The sequence below is a fragment of the Helianthus annuus genome, chromosome 12, assembly GCF_002127325.2.
Source record: "Helianthus annuus cultivar XRQ/B chromosome 12, HanXRQr2.0-SUNRISE, whole genome shotgun sequence".
NCBI lineage: Eukaryota > Viridiplantae > Streptophyta > Magnoliopsida > Asterales > Asteraceae > Helianthus > Helianthus annuus.
Window position 1 is genome coordinate 153,447,149 of NC_035444.2, and position 23,360 is coordinate 153,470,508.

Sequence of the window (23,360 nt, forward strand, 5' to 3'; positions counted from 1 at the left end):
GGATGTGATGTGATGGTTAGAACGTGGAAGGCTATTTGTAAATGGCTTGTTTCTTTACCTTTGGTTTATCATCCAGCGGGAATTATGCTATGGTTGGATTCTTTGCAGATCGAAAACAAGAGACGCAAACTCATTCAACGAGTGATTTTTACAACTTGGTGGACGCTTTGAAAGAGTCAGAATGAAGTTATTTTTGCACAAAATGATAGATTGAAGTGGCTTGTTTTTATTTGATAATTTCCTATTCGTTTTTGTGGTATGGTAATAAGAATAGGAAATGTAATGTTAATTGGGTAGTATGGCTTTCTATTTAGCACGTTTGCTATTGGGTTGCATAATAGATGTTCGAAATACACACACTTCAAAATTGCTAAACGTTCACAAGTTTCAAAAAAAGCAAAACCCTTGATTTTTGCTAAGGTTGCGATCCACATCGTCGCTTAGGTGGCATTTCAAATGGTTTCTCTGTCGCCTCTACACACTCTTCATCATGATCCACGTCCACATCACCACCATTTTTTCGATTCGCCAACGCGCGCCCCCTCGCCCTTCTCATGGCCTCCGCCGCCACCTGAATTTCCCTGGATTTTTTCTTGGTGACTTTTGCTAGTAACAACTTACCTTCACTTCTAATGAACTTAAACACGCATTCATCTCCTTCTGCTAACTTATTTTCTCGTGCGAAACGAGGCCACCCTGGCGACAAAAAGTACCTTATCATACTTCTATATGATTTGTCCAACTTCAAACCCGTACCCCATTCTTTTCCGTCAAGATTCTTTACCTTTATGGGTCCTTCCGCATCTATTCCCATCAACTCCGCAAATCCCTCAGGAAACCGCTAATAGTACCAACATGCCCAAATGTCAAATTAGTAAAACCAAATGTAAAGAACATTTTTTATAGAACTAAATGAAGTTGTTAACAAACCTACAATGCAGTTTAATTAGTGAAATCAAGTGTAAAAAAGTTCTATTTTTATAAAACCAAATGGACTTGTTAACATACCAACAAAGCAGGAATGTTAAGCTAGTAAAACCAAATGTAAAAAAACTTTTATATTTTATATTTTTTTATAACACTAAATGGACTTGTTAACAATAACATACCAACATGCACAAATGTTAACCTAGTAACACCAAGTGTCAAAAACTTTATTTTTGTTTTATTTTGTAACAAAACTAAATGAACTTGTTAACAGTGGTGGAGCTAAAACAAAAATTCAGTGGGGGTCAGACTTTCAAAATTCAAATCAGTAGGGCTGAACTCTTAAAAATCCAATATTTTACACTAAAAAAATAACTTTCAGTAAAATTAACACCATGAGCAAAAAATTGGTAGGGGCCGGGCACCACCGAGCCACCATTAACCTCCGCTCATGCTTGTTAACATACCAACATGCACGATTGCTAAGTTAGTGAAACCAAGTTTTTTTTTAACTAAATGAACTTATTAATATCAGGGATAGCGATTCTTGACAAGACCCAAATTCGACACGAAATAAAAAACAGATTTGGGTGGACAGACGAGACCTATTTAAAAAACATGTCATGTTGACCCATATTAAAAACCGTTCGGGTTGACCATGAGAACATTGTTTCGTTCTAATTACCAGGGCAAATTACATAAGGATAGCAGGTAGACGAGCAACAAACTGCGCCACCATTATAAAAAAAAAAAAAAGTTAGAATTTTTATAAAACTAAATGAAATTGTTGACAATTACCAAGAATCTTGCATGGCTCAAAGTGAAAATCACCACAAAAAAAGGATCATCATCATCATCACTTTTCTCCTCAATCTTTTCATCACAATTTTGGTCAGTTTTTGGTTGCAAAATCTTTTCACACCCATCTGGACTATAAATTGACAATCTAAAGGTGGACTGATCAACAAGCTTAAATAAAAGAAAATCACCAAAACCCAACCGGATATCTTTAACCACATTGTTCCATCCATTAACAAAACAATAATCATCACCGATTTGTTCGATCTTTAACCGCCACGAATAATACCCTCCATTTGCATATTGAATTATTGGGTTATTTGTGATTTTGTTCTCCACATGCATGCATGCAAAATCGGGTGGCAATGACTGCCAAAGTTTAAAAATATTGTGGATAAAAGTTACAAAAAGAAAATAAAAAATATAGAGATATTGAGTTTGTGAAAAAGATGAAGAAATACCATGTGATCGGCTGATGGGTCGAGTAAAATCTTGAAGAATGAAGAAGCCATTAATCTTTTTTCTTATGGCAAAATATTGTAGAATGAAGATGTTATTAAAAATGAGTAAAATCTTGGAAGATTTTTGATCGGGTGAATTAATTAAGGTAATATATCATGAAAAATAATGTGTTGTCAAAGTCAAACCGATTAACTCGAGGAATCCAAGTTAGTTTTCCGATTGGGAAATTCGCCTTAAATAATCTCACCTAAATCTTATTGGCCATTAATAATCCCACCTCAGAATATTCCCTTCATCAGTCTCACCTTTCACCTATTTTTCCTACAATAGTCCCCCGTTAGAAAAACTTAACGGAGTTAAGCTTTTTTCCAAATTACAAATAGATTCTTTAGGGCTTTTGATTAGAACGACGATACGAGTCCATTGATGTAAAACTTGCCTCGAAACGGTGCTCCACATGATGAAAACGACACTTCAATTCGGGTGTTTAAATTTCCAATTAACCAAAATCAAGTCACTTGCAACACCATTTCGAAGTAAGTTTTACATCAATGGACTCGTATCATTGTTCTGATCAAAAGCTCTAAAAAATCTGTTTGCAATTTGGAAAAAAAACTTAACTCCGTTAAGTTTTTTTAACGGAGGACCATTGTAGGAAAAATAGGTGAAATGTGGGACTAGTGGGGGAAATATTCTGAGATGGGATTATTAATGGCCAGTAAGGTCTAAGTGGAATTATTACAGGTCAATTCCCCTTTCTAATATATTCTCTTCCATTCTTTTAAAAATAAATATTCTCTTCCATTCTTTTATTTTTTATTTTTATTTATATAAACTTTTTTGGAACGTCAAAACTTCTATATACATCTATGGAAATTGTAAGGAGTTAATATTCACACATCCCTCTTCTTTATTTATATATATATATATATATATATATATATATATATATATGGGGATGGTTCAAATGAAAACCACTTTTATTGTGAAAATTCGAAAACTAATTAAAAAAAGCCTAAAAAACACACAAAATTTTTTTTTTTTCAATTTTTTTTATAAAAATCGCTGCTTTTTATATATAAAAAAAAACTTTTTTTCAAAAAAATAAAATAAAATAAAAAATTTTTGTGTAGTGCACATGTGTAATAATACACATGTGTAGTACACATACATATGTGCAGTATTACACATGTGCACTACGCAAAAAATTTTTTTTTTTTTTTTGAAATTTTTTTATATTAAAAAACCTGCGAAATTTTGATTGCAAAAAAAAAATTAAAAAAAAAAAATTGTATGTTTTTTTGGCTTTTTTTAATTAGTTTTCGAGTTTTCACAATAACTAGTGGTTTTCATTTGAACCTTCCCCATATATATATATATATATATATATATATATACAGATATATATAGAGAAAAATATAGTAGAAGCCAAATTGGGAGTTAATATTCACGCATCCCTCTCTTTTATCTTTTTCTATACATAGGCCGTCTCCGAAAATCACAAACAAAATTCTGGCCCGATGCGAGAAAAAAATTGGGCCCTATTCGTAGATCTCCATTTAATATAAACTCATCAATCACTAAAATTTATGTGGATGTATTTTAAGGTGGTGTTTGTTTTTTTTTTCAAAAAGAGCTTCCTGCCTCTTCTGTCTGCACCGTGCAGACGCGGGAAGATGTTTAGCCTTAAAAGAGTGTTTGTTTTTTTTTTTTGAGAAGTGCTTCCTGTCTCTCCCCAGCCTCTTCATGAGGAAGTGATAAAACCAAAGCTTCTCCAAGAAGAGCTTTACCTCTTCTTGGCACCACCTCCACCTCCACCCATGCTCCGCCCCTGCTCTGCCACCACCACCACTGCTCCGCCACCATCATCATCATCATCACCACCCCTGCTCCGCCACCACCACCTCCACTCCGCCACCACCTCCGCTGCTCCGCCACCACCACCACTGCTCCGCCATCATCATCATCATCACCACCTCCGCTGCTCCAGCCTCCACTCCGCCATCACCTCTGCTCCACCTCCACTCCGCCACCACCTCCGACGTCATCATCAACATCACAAACAAAACCCCCACATCAAAACCCCCAAAACGAAAACCCTAAAATCGAAAACCCTAAATCGATCGGAAACGAACACCCCAAATCGATCAAAGTTCAGCGAGTCCGGTCGACCTCATGTTCAGCGACTCCGGCCAGGTGTGAAGGCGGAGGTGGTGACGGTCGTTTTGTTCGATTCGTTGCAGGCTCGGTGGTTGTGATGATGGCGGTGGAGGTGGTGACGGTGGTTGTGATGATGGCGGTGGTGAAGTGGTGGCGGTGGTGATGATGGCGGTGGTGCAGATTGTAGAGAGAGAGTAGAGAGAGAGTGGAGGTGCAGATTGTCTGTGTGGTGTGTGTTAAAACCTAGAAGAAGAAGAGGTTTTATATAAAAGAAAAAACAAACCCTCTTCTCCTTACAGACTGAAGACATTTGGTCCACCTCTTCTCCTGCAGATGCCTGCAGATGTGGCCTGCAGCAGAAGAGGTTTTCAAGAAGAAAAAACAAACAGCACCTAAATAATTATTTTTAGCTAATTTTATGAAGTAATTTATTAATTGAAGGTAAAGATCTAGTTGACAAAATTAAGCATTAAATGTCACTAACAAAAAAACAAAAAAAAAAAGCTAAAATATAGAATTTAAAGATGTCAAGATTAGAACCTGGGTCTCGTTGTTATTTAAGCAAAACAGTAACCACTAGTACAAAAGCTCATTTATGTCACCGGCCACTACCACCAAACATCACCGACCACCACTGCCACCCTTCACCACCACCCACCGTCACAGCCACTCATCGCCACCAAACACTAGCGCCACCACCGACCACCGTCACCCTCTAGCACCGAACACCGGTGTCGCCGCTGCCGCCATCAACCACTGTCGCCATCGCTGCCCAGCGTCTCCATTGACCACCGCACCCATCGCAGATTTTATTCCTTCTTTTCATGTCTACCAAACAACAAAACGTAACGATTCATTCCATTCCCATATGATAACCAAACAACCATGAAATGATAATGATCCATTTCATTATTATGTCCATTTCAGTACCCCATAGAGGTTGAAAGTTGAAACCTATCTGTACGACTCTACATAAAGGTTTAATGCACTTTTATTTTTATGTTTGTGGTTTCGTTGTACGTGGTGTTATCGAAAGAAAATTTGAAATGTTTAGAACCTCAAAAACCTGTCCATAAAAAAAAAAAATATAGCAAACTACTTCCACTCATAAGGTTTACCGGTATCGGATGGCACCCCATAATTAGAATTGTTTAACCACCATGTAATTTAATTCCTCAGATTTCAAATCATTCTATATGAAACACAAAATCTTTAAATTTTAATGTGTTTTTTGGTTATAACAGAGAAAATTTGCTTATGTTGTTATTTTCAGGTGAAGGATATAGTGAGACCAGGTTGTTCTTATGAACACCGCCTGCCTTACGTTACTTGTCATCGCTTGCCACAACGCCAAAAAAAAATAAAAAATAAAAAATAAAAAATTCAAGCGTCACTTTGAACCACATCTTCCATGCTCATGATGCCTTATTGTATTTTGATTGTCATTGTGTAATATTTAGGAACATAATTCTAGTTGGTTGTTGTACCATGTGTAATTTAGCTGTTTAGTCCTTCAAATGGTTAATGTAGAGTGTTGACTCGACATTTATAGATTATGTTATGCATAGGTTGTTGACTTGACAAAAACATAGTATGACCCAACACTTCTCTATGTGTAGTATGCTAAAAAGTCTAATCATATGTCCAAAATTTTAAGAAAATTATTCGTACCGATACAATAGTTGACCAAGAATATGAGACCAAACACATAAACTCAAATACGACATGAATATTCACAGATTGACGAATCGTTTAACACAGCTGTTTTGTTTTTCATAATAATACTTCAATTTCACAATCAAAAATACATATGCATACAAAATAATTACATTTTAATTATAAAACCTTGCGACATATTCTCTTTTTAACTTTTATATTTAATTTTTGGTGTATAATTTAGGATAACTAATAATAATTTCACAGTCAAACAAGTCAGACTTGATATCAAAGATCGGATGGTTATGGATGGGCATCAACCTCAGTTTAAGTGGAGTAAAAGGTAAACTGTTTTGTACTGTTTTGTGTGGCGTGCTTACAGCGCTAAGATTCCAACAACGATGGTGTTTGCCGCCTGGAGCGTTGCTTTTGGCGATGGACTATGTCCGTCACGTAGTATTCATATTGAGACATCATACTATCTTTGGCTAACCAGTACTTTCGCCAAAATGGTGTGGTGATCAAATTGTGTTTGGGTCAATATCCTCGTTTTCCTGACAGCTTTGACTCGGTTGGCTAGATGTTGCAATATATTCTTGGCAAGGACATGGCTGCAAGGAAGAAGCAGGTTATATACGTGATCTTTCTGCTGACGCCGAGGAAGATTAGGTTGCATAGAAATGACAAGGTTTTTAATATAACCCCTTCGGCTGTCCCAGTCGTGGTGAAGATAAAAGAGAACTCTTACCGGTGGATGGCGAAAAGGTCCAAGATTGCAGGTTTACATAAGGAAAGCTAAGCTGGTGCGAGTTTGAAGGATTGCATTTTGTTTGACCTTGTTCTGTTCCCTTCTGGTGCAGGTTTACCCCGACGCTAAAGGACAAAATAGGGGTGTGAAAAGACCAAAATTCCCCTCAGATGAGCTTTATCCACTAACTTCGTTAGTTTTCTCTGTTAAATCCTAACTCCAGGGACCGAAAGTGTAAATTCTCAAACTTCAGGGGTCAAAGTGCAAACCTAGACCCCGCCACGTGGCTGCGCATCCAGTCGTCCATTTTTCATCTCCCGCCTGCGCATCCAGTCGTCCATTTTTCATCTCCCGCCACGCGGGCGCTCTCCCAGCCGCACGACCGCCCACAAAAGCCACGGTGGCTGATGTTAATATTAATACGTCAGCCACACCTACCATAACGGCAATAATTAACTCTGTTAAGGACCTAGGGGGCCCAATATATAAAAGTTTAAAGCACACAAAACACCCCCCCCCCCCAGTCCGTTGGCCAGTCAATAGAGTACTCCCATTAAAATAATTAAAAAAAAACCTCTCTCTCCTCCATAACTCCGCTTTTTCTCCCCTGCTAAATTTACAGGGTCGCAACTCGCAATGAAGAAGACGACTTCAACTTTAAAAGTATAAAATTCGAAAATAATTATTTTTTTAACTAAAAATTATAGAAAAATATAAAAAAGTTATAAAAAATGAATATAAATAAATTATAAAAATATTAAAAATAATTAAAATTATTTAAACCAGAAAAACGCAAAAAAAAAACGTGTGCACAAAGTAAAACAAGGTACAAGTATGGTTTACCATAGTAAAAGGTACTACAAGCCTTGATAATTGCATATGAACAATGTACTTGTTACAGATTGAATTGAATATCATTGTAAGAACCCAAAAATCACAACTTAAGAGCCACTATGGCCTAGGATAGACATTATTTGATTATTTCCCTATCAGCTAGAGCTGGAAATACCTGATAAAAAAAAAAGTAATTTTGTTAAATATAAATTTTAATATAAGGTTCCCACCTTAAGAGTAGTTTTAAAAGAATGATATCAGTGCATGCAGTCTATATAACTGACGCATTTGCTTATGAGTGGGTTATGTAAATAAAACAATAGCTACAAAACATAACTCAATTAGCTTATTTCTATACAAACAAAATAAAACACGACCTCTAAATATTGTTAATTTATTTGTTATCTTTGCTAATAGATAATGAATTCCAAAACCGACTTTATTATATGACTAAATTCGGGATGGGGATTATACTTTAGGTTTAACCTTAACCATAGTTGTCGATAGGGAATAGCGGACGGACGATAGCGACAAGCTACCTATATGCTACGTGCCTACGTAGCGATAGCGATGAAATAGTGGGCGCTATTTCATGTTTAGCGATACACTAGAAGAAAATTTTAGAAATATTTTATACGTATATTTTACCAAAAAATATTAAAAAAAAAAACCTAAAAAACTACAAAAATCTCGCTATTTGTCGCTACCAGCTATATAGCGACACATGAGCCCTACGCTACGCTATTCGCTATAGCGGGCGCTATGCTCACTATTAACAACTATGGGTTTAACGATGCATTCTGGCTTTTCTTACTTCAATCTCATGTCTCAGTTTCATTCACTTCACTTCTCACAAACTTGATTACACATTCTTTGTGATCTTGCTCAACCATCCACCTGGTACTCATCTTCTCAACTCACACTCCTAGTTTTTCATTTTTTTTCTTGTAATTTTTGTCCATTTACAAAATAGTTTGTAGCCATTGCCAAGCATTTGGAGAACAAAATCCAAGAAGGTCCGGTAATCGTATCTGCAAATGGAGGGTACCGGTGGAGATTGAGGATCAAACAAATCAACAGTAGTTACTGTTTTGCCAATGGATGACACAATGTGGTTCAAGATATCAAGTTGGGTCATGGTGATTTTCTCTACTTTTAACCCCTTGATCAATTCACCTTAAGAATGCCAATCCATAATCCAAATGGGTGTGAAAGAGTTATGACACCAAAAGTAGAACATGTTATTGAAGATGATGACGAAAGCGATGATCCTTACTTTACATTTATTATCACTAAAACCTACACAAACTCGTTGGTAAGATTCATTAGTTGTTACAAAATAATACTTGGTTATATATGAATTTTACATGTTTGCATACATGTTGGTACTCTAGCGATTCCCAGCGGAATTTGCTAAGTTGGCGGGAATGGAAGCTGAAAGAACCATGGCGATGAAGAATAATGGCAAGTGAGTTTACAGGTGGAGATATCACATGATACGAAAAGGTACTATTTAGCGACCGGATGGTGTGTTTTTCAGCGAGAAAATGGTTTATCGGAGGGAGATGAATGTGTAATCAAGTTTGTGAGAAGTGAAAGGAAGTTATTACTATCAAAAATCACTTAGATCTAACCACAACCTTGATTTTTGTCTGTGGTTGCTCAGTGATTTTTTATAGTAATAACTTCCTTTCACTTCTCACAAACTTGATTACACACTCATCTCCTTCCGATAAACCATTTTCTTGCCGAAAAATATCCTATTCGGTTGCTAAACAGTACCTTTTCGTATCATGTGATATCTCCACCCGCAAACTCACTTGCTATTTTCTCCATCAACATTCTTCATCACCATGGTTCCTTCAGCTTCCATTCCCGCTAACTTAGCAAATTCCGTCGGTAATCGCTACAGTTAAATTTTGGGAAGTTGGCGGGAATGGAAGCCGAATGAACCATGGCGACGAAGAATGTTGATGGAGAAGAATGACAAGTGACTTTGCGGGTGGAGATATCACATGATACGAAAAGGTACTGTTTGGCGACCGGATGAGGTGTTTTTAAGCGAGAAAATGGTTTATCAAAGGGAGATGAATGTGTAATCAAGTTTGTGAGAAGTGAAGGGAAGTTATTACCATAAAAAATCACTGAGCAACCAAAGCCAAAAATCAAGGTTGTGGTTAGATCTAAGTGATTTTTGATAGTAATAACTTCCCTTCACTTCTCACAAACTTGATTACACATTCATCTCCCTCCGATAAACCATTTTCTCGCTGAAAAACACACCATCCAGTCGCTAAATAGTACCTTTTCGTATCATGTGATATCTCCACCTGTAAACTCACTTGCCATTATTCTTCATCGCCATGGTTCTTTCAGCTTCCATTCTCACCAACTTAGCAAATTCTGCTGGGAATCACTACGGTACCAACATGCATGCAAACATGTTAAATTCATATATAACCAAGTATTATTTTGTAACAACTAATGAATTTTACCAATGAGTTTGTGTAGTTTTTAGTGATAATAAACGTAAAGTAAGGATCATCGCCTTCGTCATCATGTTCAATAACATGTTCTACTTTTGGTGGCATAACTCTTTCACACCCATTTGGATTATGGATTGACATTCTTAAGGTGAATTGATCAAGGGGCTGAAAGTAGAGAAAATCACCAAGACCCAACTTGATATCTTGAACCACATTGTGCCATCCATTGGCAAAACAGTAACTACCATTGATTTGTTTGATCCTCAATCTCCATCGGCACCCTCCATTTGCAGATACAATTACCAGACCTTCTCGGATTTTATTCTCCAAATGCTTGGCAATGGCTGCAAACTATTTTGTAAATGGACAAAAATTACAAGATAAAAAATGAAAAACTAGGAGTGTGTGAGTTGAGAAGATGAGTACCAGGTGAAGGGTGGATGGGTTGAGCAAGATCACAAAGAATGAAGGAACCATTTGTACGGATGGATACTTCAAAACTGTAAAGAAAGTAGGAGATATATGAATATAACTTATTGAATAATAGAACTCTTGTTTCTCATATAATGAATATATATGTGTGCATATGAACAACAGAACAAAGAATGATATGGCTTTAATCATCTAGTGTGACATAATATGTGACATCTCAGTTTAGATCATAATTCATTTGATTTAACAATCAATACAAAGAAAAACTTTATATGAATAGATCTAACATACTATTTCATCTCAAATCAACACAGAATCAATATTCATGATGGAATAAAACCCTAGCTAATTAAATTCAAGATACAACATTTGAAGTACTGAACCACTCAATTTTGGGACTTTTTCATACCCTCAGTTTGACCAACAAAACCTTAATTTCATCACCAAAATTTGGGACATTTTAGCAGACTAAAAAAATCTATAATTGATGATAGATAGATATCCAACTATAGGAAAAAAAAAAAAAGTTCACAACCCCCAAAGAGACTTACCTTATCTTGTTTCCCAACATCCCGAGCACCAAACTCCACCGGCAAGTTCACAGGGGACATTTCACAAACACCTGGTGTGCACCGGTGATCTGTAACTAGAAACTTTAAAACCCACCACCGATTGAGTTCTTTAGACTCGTATAATCATTATTGTAGTAGTCCCTATACGTACGTATGAACTTTACATTTTTTGTACAAATGCTTTAGGTCGTCGTTATTGTATTTGGTATGGGTACTGAACCGCACCAGATATATATTAGGTACCGGTACCGGTTCCCATTTTCCTCGTTTTTTGGTATCAGTACCGGTATTTACGGGTAAAACGCCGGTAAATAACGGTACCGGTTCGGTAATGTGCTCATCCCTAATCTACGTCGTTATTGTACGTGGTGAAGTCCGGATGAGGGGGCAACATGACGAGACGAAGGTGCAACGTACCGGCCGTGATGTGGCCTTGGTTTGTGGCTAAAGTCCGCATTGAAGTCCGGGATTTCGGACTTTGTTTCGGACGAGCCATCAAATTAAATAGAAATAAAATATTTGATTTAAAAAAAAAACGTTATTCAACGGTAAAATTAAAGTAAATTATTACCCAATAATTTACTCAAACCAACTTTGTTAAAAACCTACTATAAGAATCTCTCTTTCAATACGTATAAAAATATGGCCACAAACGACTCATTGAACCACCAACATGCTAATATTTTATCGATTTTGGAATCGCGTCCACAAGATGTACCAGAAAACATTCAGTTGGTCGAACGAGACAATGTTCCGATGGTCGAAGAGCAAAACGATATGGTGGCCGGACAAGACTCCGGTAGTAAAAGGTGGTCAAGGCTATATGCAGGGGCGGACTTACCCCTAGCCCAAGGTGGGCGGGCGCACCCCCGGGAAAAAAAATTTTAGTGCTATTTTCCGTTGAAAATCCCGTCCGCGCCCCTTGGATTTTTTCGTCCGCACCCCTTAGGTAAAAGATATTATCGGTTTATATTTTAAATTTTTTTAGTAAACTCTAATTAAAAAAAAAAACTACCTAAATTATATAAACTTATACTACTCAACTTAACCCAAATACCCAATACCTTACCCCACTATTTCATTAAACATAATTAGCCCACTATTTACTAGCCCATTAACCAAACTCAACCTAAATTCAAACTATAATAATTAAAATAAGCCCAATAGTCCCTTAGAATTCCTCCCGCCCTCCCTCTCTCGGGTCGTCTCCTACCAGCGATCATTGAACATAACAGCAACCACAACAGCACGTCATCAGCAGCTGCGAACCACCACCGTCCGACACCAAAGGGTAAAAAAAATCTTAAATAGGTTTGAAATTTCATGTGTTTTGACGTTGTTTATGGTTGTTTAGATGATTTTTAGGGTGATTATGTTGTTTAGATGATTTTTAGGGTGATTACACACGATTTCTAGGGTTGAAAATTAAAATTGAAACATTATGTTATGGAGCGATGAACTTATGGATCAATTTGTTTGTGATAGGAACCATGAGTAGAGACGTTATGGCGCGATTTCTTTTGTTTTACATGACCCGAACCGACCCGATACGAACCGATTTTTTTACTTATATACCTAGGGGCCTAAAATTTTTAAAAATGTTCCGCACCCTCATGGAAAAATTCCTGAGTCCGCCACTGGCTATATGATCCCGACGAAGACGAGATACCGGATTCTGAATTACCCAATATAGATGGTTTCGTACCATATCATATTGAAGCCGAGAAAGACAATTGGTAGTTTTTTGTGTAGTGAGTTTATTTTTAGGTGCTTAGTTTATTTTAAAAGGAGCCTTTGTATTTGATAATAATCCATTGACCATGGCCCGAATCATTTGACTCTCCTTCTCGCAGTTTCTTTTAACTAGACTAATATTTTTATGTTTCTTAACTAACTAAACTTTTCTTTTAAATAACACATTGTATAAATTAATTATCAATCTCTAAAAACATAATAAAAATTTCCGTCACATTACTAACTTTTCTATATATAGCCATATAGGTTCATATTTCGGGGGCATTTTTTTCTACTCGCACATGGCCTTGAATTCGCAGGGACAACCATGTCGCTTCTCAATTTAATTTGCCAAAACATCGTCTCGGGTTCGTGCATGATGTTGCCCGTTTCTTGAAAACAGCCCGCACATATAGATTCAACAGTTTGGCTGGTTAAGGCGGTGCTTTTTGAGGTAACGACTAAGCAACACTAGAGTTGTATGCATTATTATTATTATTATTAATTTTTTTTTTTTTTTTGAACTAAAGTATCTAGAATGAGACAATAAAAACCAATGCATAGCAATAACTTCTTGTCTCACAGAAATATAAATATATAAATGTTATATTATAATGCTAAATTGCTAACCACAAGCACACTAGTAAGTTATGACAACACCAACCTAATTTAATTTGCTAAGGTTGCATTTCACATGTCACCATATGTTACAGTTATGGTATCAGAGCTTAGGCTCTATCCTGTAGAAAACATTAACTAAATAATTAAGACACGTGAGGAATGGGTAGACATTGGGTTAGGTATTCCGTTATGTGATTAGTCCTTATTATTTGTTTCATCTAAATTCTTAATGTGTTTTCTTTAGATGCCTCCTCGTCGTGAGACACGCAACTCTGGTCGTCGTAATGGTGGTGGACCAAATGAGCCTGATCCAAATATCGTAGCTGCTATCACTCAGGCCTTTACTGCTATGTTGCCTGCACTTGTTCAGGCCGTACGTGGTCCTGATCCGAATCCTAATCCTAATCCAAACCCTAACCCCAATCCTAATCCAAACCCTAACCCCAATCCAAATCCAAATCCGAACCCTAATCCAAACCCAAACCCAAACCCAAACGGTGTAATTGGGGATTGGCTAGATAAGTTCATAAAACAGAAACCGAGATCTTTCACAAAGGCAACCACTCCAATTGTAGCAAGGGATTGGATTGCTCATATCGAGAAAATATTTCGGGCGTTAGGAGTTGGTGATGAATTTAAATCAAGGTTAGCATCGTACAAACTCGAAGAAGATGCGCAAACTTGGTGGGAAGGTGTATTGGAGGAAAGAGGAGGAGACCCATTTGTGGAGAATTTACCTTGGGCAGATTTCCGTGCTATTTTCTTCGAGAAATATTTTAACAGCGTGGATAAGAGTTCATACACACGAGAGTATCACAATATCCGCCAGAGGAATGACGAGCCACTTTCTGACTTCACTGATCGATTTTATCGACTAGTTGGATTTCTTGGGTCAGCTGCTGGAACACCAGAGGAACAAGCAGAGAAATATCAATGGGCAGTTTGTGATCGGATTCGTAGAGCAATCATCCAGTCAACGTTCCCCACTGTTGCAGATGCCGCTAAGGCTGCCAAAAAGGTTGATATGGAGAACAAAGAATTTTTGGGTGGTTCCAGTAATAGTAGGAAGAGAAACAGAGACGAATACCGCACTCCGTTCACTAGTGAGTCGCCTCAAGCACCTACTCGAAATAATAAAAACAATATGGGGAATAGGTCATCGGGAAGGAATAATAGACCATGGCAGGGAAGGAGCCAAAATCAGGGTCAGACCAAACCCTACCAGCCACCAACCCAAGCTCAACCCGTAAACCAGAAAGGTAACCAGAACCCTACCCAGCCTCCAGTGTGTAACCATTGCAACAAGCGTCACCCAGGCATCTGTCGTCGACTTACTGGGGCTTGCCTTAAGTGTGGAGATATGGGGCATAAGATTAATGAATGCCCAAAGGCTGGTAACCGACCAACTGATACCACTAGGGGAGCTGCTGTGCCACCTACTACGGGAGGGCGTGTTTTCTCATTGACTGCAGGGGAAGCTGCTAGTGCTCCAGGTACCGTCTCCGATAAATGTTCCTTTTAGTATTATTATTTTGCTTGCTTAGTTGTTTATGGCTTTCATACAATCGTTTGTGTCTTATTGTTTATCGATTCACTAGGTACTGTTTCGGGTAGTATTTATTTGGGTGAGCGTGACTTGTATGTGTTATTTGATACTGGGGCAACCCACTCGATAGTCTCACAACTAATTGCCCGACATCTTAAAATTACGCCTTCTCTATTGGATCAAGTTTTAGTCATTTCTACACCAATGGGAAATTCTTCGGTTATTACTCACATCTATAAAGATTGCCCGCTTGTGATCGGAAATGTTATTCGTATAGCGAATCTTTATCCCATGCAAATGGGAGATTTTGATGTCATACTAGGCATGGATTGGTTATCGACGCATCGCGCTACCATCGATTGTCACTCAAAACGAGTCATTTTTGGTGATATTCTGAATCCTGAATGTATTTATCAAGGATCTCAACCTCGAAAATCCATTAAAATCATCTCTGCTCTTAAAGCTCAAAAACTTATATCCCATGGATGCGAGGGATTCTTAGCTGCTATTAAAGATACCTCAGTGGATACACCACGTGTTGAAGACGTTCCTATTGTTCGAGACTTCTCTGATGTCTTCCCAGAAGAATTGCCAGGGATACCACCTGAACGTGAAGTAGAGTTCACTATTGATTTGATTCCCGGAGCTGAACCTATTTCTAAAGCACCCTATCGTATGGCCCCATTGGAGTTGAAAGAATTGAAAGAACAGCTGCAAGAACTTTTGGAACTTGGATTCATTAGACCTAGTGTTTCACCTTGGGGAGCACCGGTTTTATTTGTGAAGAAGAAGGATGGTAGCATGCGTTTATGCATCGACTACCGGGAGTTGAATAAGATCACCATTCGTAATCGCTACCCCTTACCGCGTATTGATGACCTTTTTGACCAACTCCAAGGAGCGAAGTTTTTCTCAAAGATTGATCTCAGATCAGGGTACCATCAGTTGAGGGTCAGAGATCAAGATGTCCATAAGACAGCATTTCGTACCCGGTACGGTCACTATGAGTTTCTAGTCATGCCTTTTGGTTTGACAAATGCTCCTGCTGTTTTCATGGATCTTATGAATCGAGTATTTCATGAGTACTTGGATCGGTTCGTGATTGTATTCATCGATGACATCTTGGTATTTTCTAAAAGTAGAGGAGAGCATGAGGACCATCTTCGCACGGTTCTAGGAACTCTACGCCAAGAGAAGCTATACGCAAAATTTTCTAAGTGCGACTTTTGGCTTGAACAAGTGGCGTTTCTAGGTCACATTGTATCAGCTGAAGGTATCACAATGGATCCTTCAAAGGTGGAAGCTATCACTAAATGGCCCAGACCCACTTCAGTTACCGAAGTTCGAAGTTTTCTTGGTCTAGCGGGTTATTATCGACGTTTCGTAGAGGGATTTTCTATTTTGGCCTTACCTCTCACTCAACTCTTGAGGAAAGGGGTGAAATTTACTTGGAACGATGATCGAGAAAAGAGTTTTGAGGCATTGAAGCAGAAGCTAGTATCCGCTCCTATTCTTACTCTACCTTCTGACATAGGCGGATTCGATATATACAGTGATGCATCGAAGAAAGGGCTTGGTTGTGTTCTCATGCAGCATGGAAAAGTTATTGCTTATGCCTCGCGTCAGCTTAAACCCTACGAGGTGAATTATCCAACGCATGATCTAGAGTTAGCAGCAGTTGTTTTTGCACTCAAGATTTGGAGGCATTATTTATATGGGGAGACATGTAACATATTCACCGACCATAAAAGCCTCAAGTATATTTTCACTCAGAAGGAGCTTAACATGAGGCAGAGGAGATGGCTAGAGCTACTCAAGGATTATGATGCCAACATTCAATACCACCCTGGTAAAGCAAATGTTGTTGCAGATGCACTGAGTAGGAAGAACTCTGGGGGTTTGGCATGCTTGACCCTTGAGCCTCATATACTATCGGACCTAAGACGCATGGAGATTGGTATACAAGTTGGTGAGTCTGGTGGTTATTTGGCTAGACTGAAGATCGAACCGAACCTTATCACTCAGATAAAGGAAGCTCAAAAAGATGATGGTGAGCTTTGGGCGGTCTTACAAAATTTGGAAGTAGGAAAGCAATCTGAGTTTCGAGTGGATGAACATGGAACAATATGGTGTGGGAAGCGTTTATGTGTGCCAGATGATTCCTCTCTTCGTGAATCATTACTGACTGAGGCACACAGTTCACCTTATTCTATACACCCTGGATCCACAAAGATGTATAGGGATTTGAGGCAACATTTTTGGTGGAGTGGTATGAAAGAAGATGTAGCTAGACATGTGAGCCAGTGTTTGATTTGTCAGCAAGTGAAGATTGAACATCAACGAGCTAGTGGATTATTACAGCCTCGAGATATTCCTGTCTGGAAGTGGGATGATATTTCTATGGACTTTGTAACTGGTCTACCAAGAACCCGTATGAAGAACGATGCTATTTGGGTTGTGGTAGATAGACTTACAAAATCTGCTCATTTCTTACCCATTCAAAAAGGGTACTTGGTGAGTAAGCTATCAGAGATATTCCTTCGTGAGATTGTTCGATTGCATGGTACTCCATCTTCCATAGTGTGTGATAGAGATCCACGTTTCACATCACGGTTCTGGAAGGGTTTCCAAAATGCTTGAAATACAAAGATAAGATTTAGCACTGCTTTCCATCCTCAAACTGATGGACAGTCTGAACGTACGATTCAGACTCTGGAGGATATGCTTAGATCGTGTGCACTTGAGTGGACGGGAAACTGGGATGAATACTTGTGCTTGGTGGAGTTTGCCTACAACAATAGTTGGCAAGCTAGTATTGATATGGCACCTTTCGAATTGTTATACGGGCGTAAATGTCGAGCTCCCACATGTTGGGACGAGGTCGGAGAAAAGATGATTGAGGGTCCTGAACTGGTGCAGATCACGAACGAAAAGGTTGCTATTGCTCGTGAGAAACTTAAGGAAGCCCAGAGTAGACAAAAGAGTTATGCTGATCGCCACCGACGAGTTGTGGAATTTAATGTAGGCGAGAAAGTATTCTTAAAAGTCTCACCATGCAGAGGTGTCCGACGTTTTGGCATAAAGGGAAAGTTGAGTCCTCGCTTTATCGGGCCATTTGAAATTTTGGAAAGAGTCGGCGAAGTTTCTTATCGGTTAGCTCTACCGCCACAATTGGCGCACGTGCATAATGTGTTTCACATTTCACTATTACGTGGGTATAATTACCATCCTCTCCATGTTGTGAACTATTCTCTACACGATATTCGTGAGGACTTATCGTACGAAGAGGAACCAGAGGCTATCTTGGACCGACAAGAACGTGTCATGCGTAAGAAGTCTTTTCCGTTCGTCAAAATCTTGTGGAAAAATCATCCAGAACGTGAAGCCACTTGGGAATCGGAGGAAGCAATCCGTTCTCAATATCCATATCTATTCGAAACCTAAGGTTAGTGTTCCTAATGGTTAAATTTTCGTGTATCAAACTCATTTGTGTGTCTGTTCGACTCTTTCGCTAATTGTGTTTGCAACTTCGTTATCGTTATTCGCATCGTTAATGTGTAACATGAATAGTATACCATATTCGTCATCACTAATTTCGTGGACGAAATTATTTTTAAGGGGTAGGGAGTTGAAATACCCGTACTGTGTAGTGTAATATAACGTTAATTTCGAGGACAAAATTTCTTTTAAGGGAGGTAGAATTGTAATATACGAAACTTTGAAAACCCTAATGTAATAAATGTCATAAGTAGTATGACATATTACTATATCGAATATTCAATGCCTAGAACATTGGTCAACTTTTAACCACAAATGAATTAAGGTATAATAATAGTAATAATAATAATAATAATAATAATAATAATAATAATAATAATAATAATAATAATAATAATAATAATAATAATAATAATAATAATAATAATAATGATGATAAAATACTTAATAGTTGAGAATTGCTATGGGTGTATGTGTCCCTACGAAGAAAAAAAAAATATCATATGATGAACTATTATAATACTTTCTAAGAACTATTATAACACTTTCTGAACACATTTGTATTAGAATTTGTAGAACCGACAAACGAAAAAAAAAAAAAAAAAAACAAAATAATAAAGTTAAATAAGGTATACAATAACTAAATAAGGGAATGGCTTAAGAAAATTATAGTTTAGATTATCATCATCGATCCTTTCCAATTTACCAAACAAATTTTCACCGACCTTCTTCTTCTCAAAACTTGACTGGCTTATATTGCGGGATTTCGTATTCCTTTCACACGGTGGATTATCCCTATTAATCGATCTCATTCGGTGGTATCATTCCTTACTCAACGCTTCCAAAAGCCAACCCACATCTCCCTTAAACCTTTCTTTTAATTTTCAAGTGCGCAGACGAAAACGTCGCTGCCGACCACCAGTCTGAACCGACCAAACCTGCTTGTTACGCCTGCGGTTCGTGTGTTGAACGGTACAAAAGACCGCTGAGCACCACTACCACGTTGATCGGTCGTTCGTTCGGTAAGCTTTCTCTTTCAGTCGACTATCTCTGGTATAGTGGCTATATAATTTCAACCCACCTACGTATAAATTAACCCTTAACTAGATTCTGGTCATCGTCTCAGTTGTACACTCGGAAGCGCAATATCTTCGATCCATCACCATACCATCGACTAGTGGTGATCTAAAGATCTGTGGCGAACCTACATTGCACCACGCCGGTCGTCTTTTCTCTTCGACATAAGGTATCGGCACTAACCTGTTGGTAAAAACACTTTATGAAAACGAAGCTGGTGAATAAAATAGTGACACTATGAACAAACAAATTTATTTCACATACATAAACTTAGTTTCCTTCAAGTCGACAGAAGTGAGCCTTTGTAATCGTTTATGGCTGTTCATGCTTTTTTTTTGTTAGCTGGTGTAACCCACCATTTATGGATTCAACCTACATTCTGGAGATTTTATGCGTTTGACATATAGAAACAAAGTGTAACTCAAAATTTGTATTAAAAGTTTCTTTTACCCAATGACTACTACCAGTTCATAACATAGCCCTCCTAAAATGATCTACATTCTTTCTATGATATAAAAGTGTTTTGAAAGTGAAATCCTAAAATTCAGCATGTTTACATAAAGCCAATAAAGTTTAGTATTAAGGAATCGATTATGGGAGGGGCATGCATGGTTCTTGCTGTCAACTTGAATAAACTTATGCACATATGATAATATATAATCCTTTAATTTTTAAAAGTTGTTTCTGTTGAAAAGGAAAACAAGAAAAATAGATGGATGAATTATGTTTTTTTTTTTAACTTTATGAGACTAGTGGGAATGAAATAACAAAATCCATTCAGTGGGTCCATAAATTAAATCAATGTAAAATATTGTAACCAATCTAATTTAAAACACGATTAATATGTAGGACTCTGTTTCAAGTGAGAACTTGTTGCGTCTACATTGTTACATTTAAGCTAAGGTACGGATTTTGTGGTCTCTTGCTTTTAGCATAATATTGTTTTTTTTTTTTTTTCTCATAGTGCACGGATATTCGGTCCGTCACTCGTAGCGTAAAGTGTTTACTCGCTTCATAATATTGTAGTATTCATCGTCACCGTTCTATCATTTATTGTTACACATCTCGTATTGAATTATTGCCTTTAATACGCATGCGATAGGTTACATTTCTTTTTTTTACTCATTGTCGCATGTTCCCAAAAGTTTTTATTTATTATTGTTGATCTTTGGCTAGATGTGATATAGCCTTAGTGTATCGTTAGTGTATTTGCCTTGACTTGAGTGAATCGTTTTATTGACCTCAATACCCGAGCATATCCACCTATGGGGACATAGGGCGTCATCATAGGCACAGTTGACGTGCACCATCCGTGGCGGTGCGAAAGGCCCACGGCGTCTCTATATTGTATTGTGTGCTAAGTGATTGCACTTATTGATTATTGAGAGGCGTATGGATCGATCCTAGGAGTGTAAGTGTAAGTGTTAGTGGTAGTGGGATAGGTGTGAGTGCCCACATCCCCTCTACATAATGGTGCATTGGAACTGCAGCTAATGTACAAAGTGTTAGTGTTTATTGTTAGTGGCTCACATGGGTATTTCTAACATACCTTTATGGTATTCATCAGTGATCATTCCGCATATTGTATTGTTGGCATTGTTAAAGTGTTTAGTGTACTTCTTCTTTCATTTATGTGTTGGTGCTATTGTTTCTCCGTTACTGGGCAATTTTTGGCTCAACCGTTTCTTTTTGTTGTTTCTTTTTATTATGTCTTAAACAGGTACTCAGGGAAATCAGGGAAATGTGTGAAGAGTGATAATAAAAAGCTAGAGTTGGAACAAGGAGTTTAATAAAACCTTATATTCAATAAATTTAGACACTTATGTTTTTCTGTCGAGACCGTTATGCCATTTTGGGGATTTTTGTTTTTAAACCTATGGAATTTATGTTTTAATTAAGTTATTAATTGTCTCTGATTACCGAATTGTGTAACACGTCAGCCCTAATCGGGGCGGGGTGTTACACCATAACATGGCTTCATCTTTGTGACTTTTGCCAATAATAACTTGCCTTCACTTTTTATGAACCTGAATACACATTCATCTCCTTCCGATAAGTTATTTTGTTGCCTGAAACGACCCCACCCGAACGACAAAAGGTACCTTTTCGTTCTAAACGCCTTGTCCAACCTCAAACCCACAAGCCATTCTTTTCCATCAAGATTCTTCAACGTCATGGTTCCTTGAGCATTTATTCCAGCCAACTCTGCGAATCCACCCGGAAACCGCTAACATGTGCACAAATGTTAAATTAGTACAATGGACTTGTTAATTTATTAGCTAGTAATAAATAAAAACAAGTTAGAAGACCATGAATCTTACCAACATTTTTGTGTGGGTTTTAGTGATAATGGATGTAAAGAATGGATCATCATCATCTTTATGTTTTACTTTTGGAGCCAAAAATCTGTTACACTCTTTTGGACGAAAGATCGACATTTTGATGGTGGATTGATCAAGGGGCCGAAAGTAAAGATAATCCCCGAAACGCAATTGCATATCCTCAACCACATTGTTCCATCCATTGGTGAAATAGTAAGTATCATTAATTTGTTTGATCTCCAATCTCCATGAATGCCCTCCTTTTGTATGTAGGATTATTGGGCCTTCTAGGATTTTCTTTTCCAAAAGCTCTCTAACAAAATCAGTTGACAATGGCTGCAAAATTTAACACTTTTGTTAGTTAAAATTAATAACGCGGAAAATTATTGGGAGTGTGTGAAGAATTAAGATGAGTGCGTACCAGGCGAGGGGAGGATGGAGCTAGGAACATCTCGTAGGATGAACGAGCCATTAGCTATTATAGTTTAGAACGGGGAGATTGATCAATGTCTGATGAAAACTATCTAGTTTGATCAGTTTTATAGGATCAATATTAATATAATGTTCAAAGATGATATATGTTTTTTCACTTCAAGAAAGAAAAACAAACACGAAGCTAAATTTACTTTAGTTAGTTTGAGAACAAAACAAAATATCAACTTTCCAGTGAATTCATTTGTTATATATGGTCATGAGTATTTGGTACCAAGTACTGGTACTATACTGGTAGCATACCGAACCAATGTTGTATCGATAGGTTAAGTACCCACTTTTTCAGAAATTCGGTATCAGTATTTTTGGTAATGTACGATTTCCAATACCATATAGAGATTAGGATTTTGTAACAAGTACCGATACCGTATCTATAGGTCTGATACGATGTTCGGTACCCACTTTTCCAGAAATTCAGTAGCAGTACCGATCTCATCCCTAAATACAATTGTATCCCTAGAAAGGTATATCATTAGAAATTCAGTGATACCCTAAGAATAATTAATATAAATCACTGGTATGTATTTTGCATAGTACATCTAAACATGTTTGGAGGTTTAGACTTATTGGGCCTTTTGTAGATAGGATTATTGGGCCTTCTAGGATTTTGTTTTCCAAAATCTTGCTAACAAAATCAGTTGACAATGGCTGCAAAATTTTAACAATTTTGTTAGTTAAAATTAATAATGCGGAAAATTATTGGGAGTGTGTGAAGAATTTAGACGAGTGCGAGGGGAGGATGGAGCTAGGAACATCTCGTAGGATGAACGAGCCATTGGTTGTTATACTTTAGAACTAGGAGATCGATCGATGTTAATATGATGTTCAAAGATGATATATGTTCTTTCACTAAAAAAAGAACTACTCAACTTTTAGTTAGTTTGAGAACAAAATTAAAGACGAGAATTTGGTACCGAGTATTGGTATCATTAATCTCACACAATAAGAGACGAATATTTGGTACCAGGTACTGGTACTATACCATATGAAGATGAG

At 37.5% G+C, this 23,360-nt stretch overlaps 2 protein-coding genes and 1 long non-coding RNA gene across 5 annotated transcripts; all 3 read right to left on the bottom strand.

The window, feature by feature from the left end:
• Nucleotides 1-415: 415 nt before the first annotated feature.
• LOC110932643 (B3 domain-containing protein REM5-like) lies at nt 416-2,237 on the bottom strand. Its single transcript, XM_022175964.1, has 3 exons — nt 2,187-2,237; nt 1,726-2,094; nt 416-841 (listed from the first exon to the last, which is right to left on the bottom strand). Exons 1-3 carry the CDS (start codon nt 2,235-2,237, stop codon nt 416-418), a joined length of 846 nt encoding a protein of 281 aa, XP_022031656.1.
• Nucleotides 2,238-6,246: 4,009 nt separating this feature from the next.
• Nucleotides 6,247-11,259, bottom strand: LOC110931003. 2 transcript variants are annotated; one of them, XR_002588150.2, is made up of 5 exons: nt 11,055-11,259; nt 8,400-10,571; nt 7,595-7,760; nt 6,752-7,185; nt 6,247-6,614 (listed from the first exon to the last, which is right to left on the bottom strand). It is a non-coding gene; the product is annotated as an uncharacterized LOC110931003 (long non-coding RNA). The 2 variants fall into 2 exon arrangements; XR_004873808.1 differs by lacking the exon at nt 7,595-7,760.
• Nucleotides 11,260-19,494: 8,235 nt separating this feature from the next.
• On the bottom strand, nt 19,495-22,562 carry LOC110931004. Of its 2 annotated transcripts, XM_022174397.2 has the most exons (4): nt 22,294-22,562; nt 21,873-22,208; nt 21,654-21,778; nt 19,495-19,734 (listed from the first exon to the last, which is right to left on the bottom strand). In XM_022174397.2, the coding sequence occupies exons 1-4, from the start codon at nt 22,342-22,344 to the stop codon at nt 19,578-19,580; spliced, it is 669 nt and encodes a 222-aa protein (XP_022030089.1). In that variant the 5' UTR covers nt 22,345-22,562; the 3' UTR covers nt 19,495-19,577. The 2 variants fall into 2 exon arrangements, with proteins under 2 accessions (XP_022030089.1, XP_022030088.1); XM_022174396.2 differs by lacking the exon at nt 19,495-19,734 and having other exon boundaries at nt 21,041-21,778.
• Between the last annotated feature and the right edge of the window lie 798 nt (nt 22,563-23,360).

Coding starts and splice junctions, on each gene's coding strand:
- LOC110932643 (XM_022175964.1), bottom strand. CDS start 2,237: ATGGCTTCTTCATTCTTCAAGATTTTACTCGACCCATCAGCCGATCAC. Junction 2,095..2,186: donor ACCCATCAGCCGATCACATG/GTATTTCTTCAT, acceptor AAACTTTGGCAG/TCATTGCCACCCGATTTTGC. Junction 842..1,725: donor TGAGCCATGCAAGATTCTTG/GTAATTGTCAAC, acceptor TGGTACTATTAG/CGGTTTCCTGAGGGATTTGC.
- LOC110931004 (XM_022174396.2), bottom strand. CDS start 22,344: ATGGCTCGTTCATCCTACGAGATGTTCCTAGCTCCATCCTCCCCTCGC. Junction 22,209..22,293: donor CTCCATCCTCCCCTCGCCTG/GTACGCACTCAT, acceptor TAAATTTTGCAG/CCATTGTCAACTGATTTTGT. Junction 21,779..21,872: donor AAACCCACACAAAAATGTTG/GTAAGATTCATG, acceptor TGCACATGTTAG/CGGTTTCCGGGTGGATTCGC.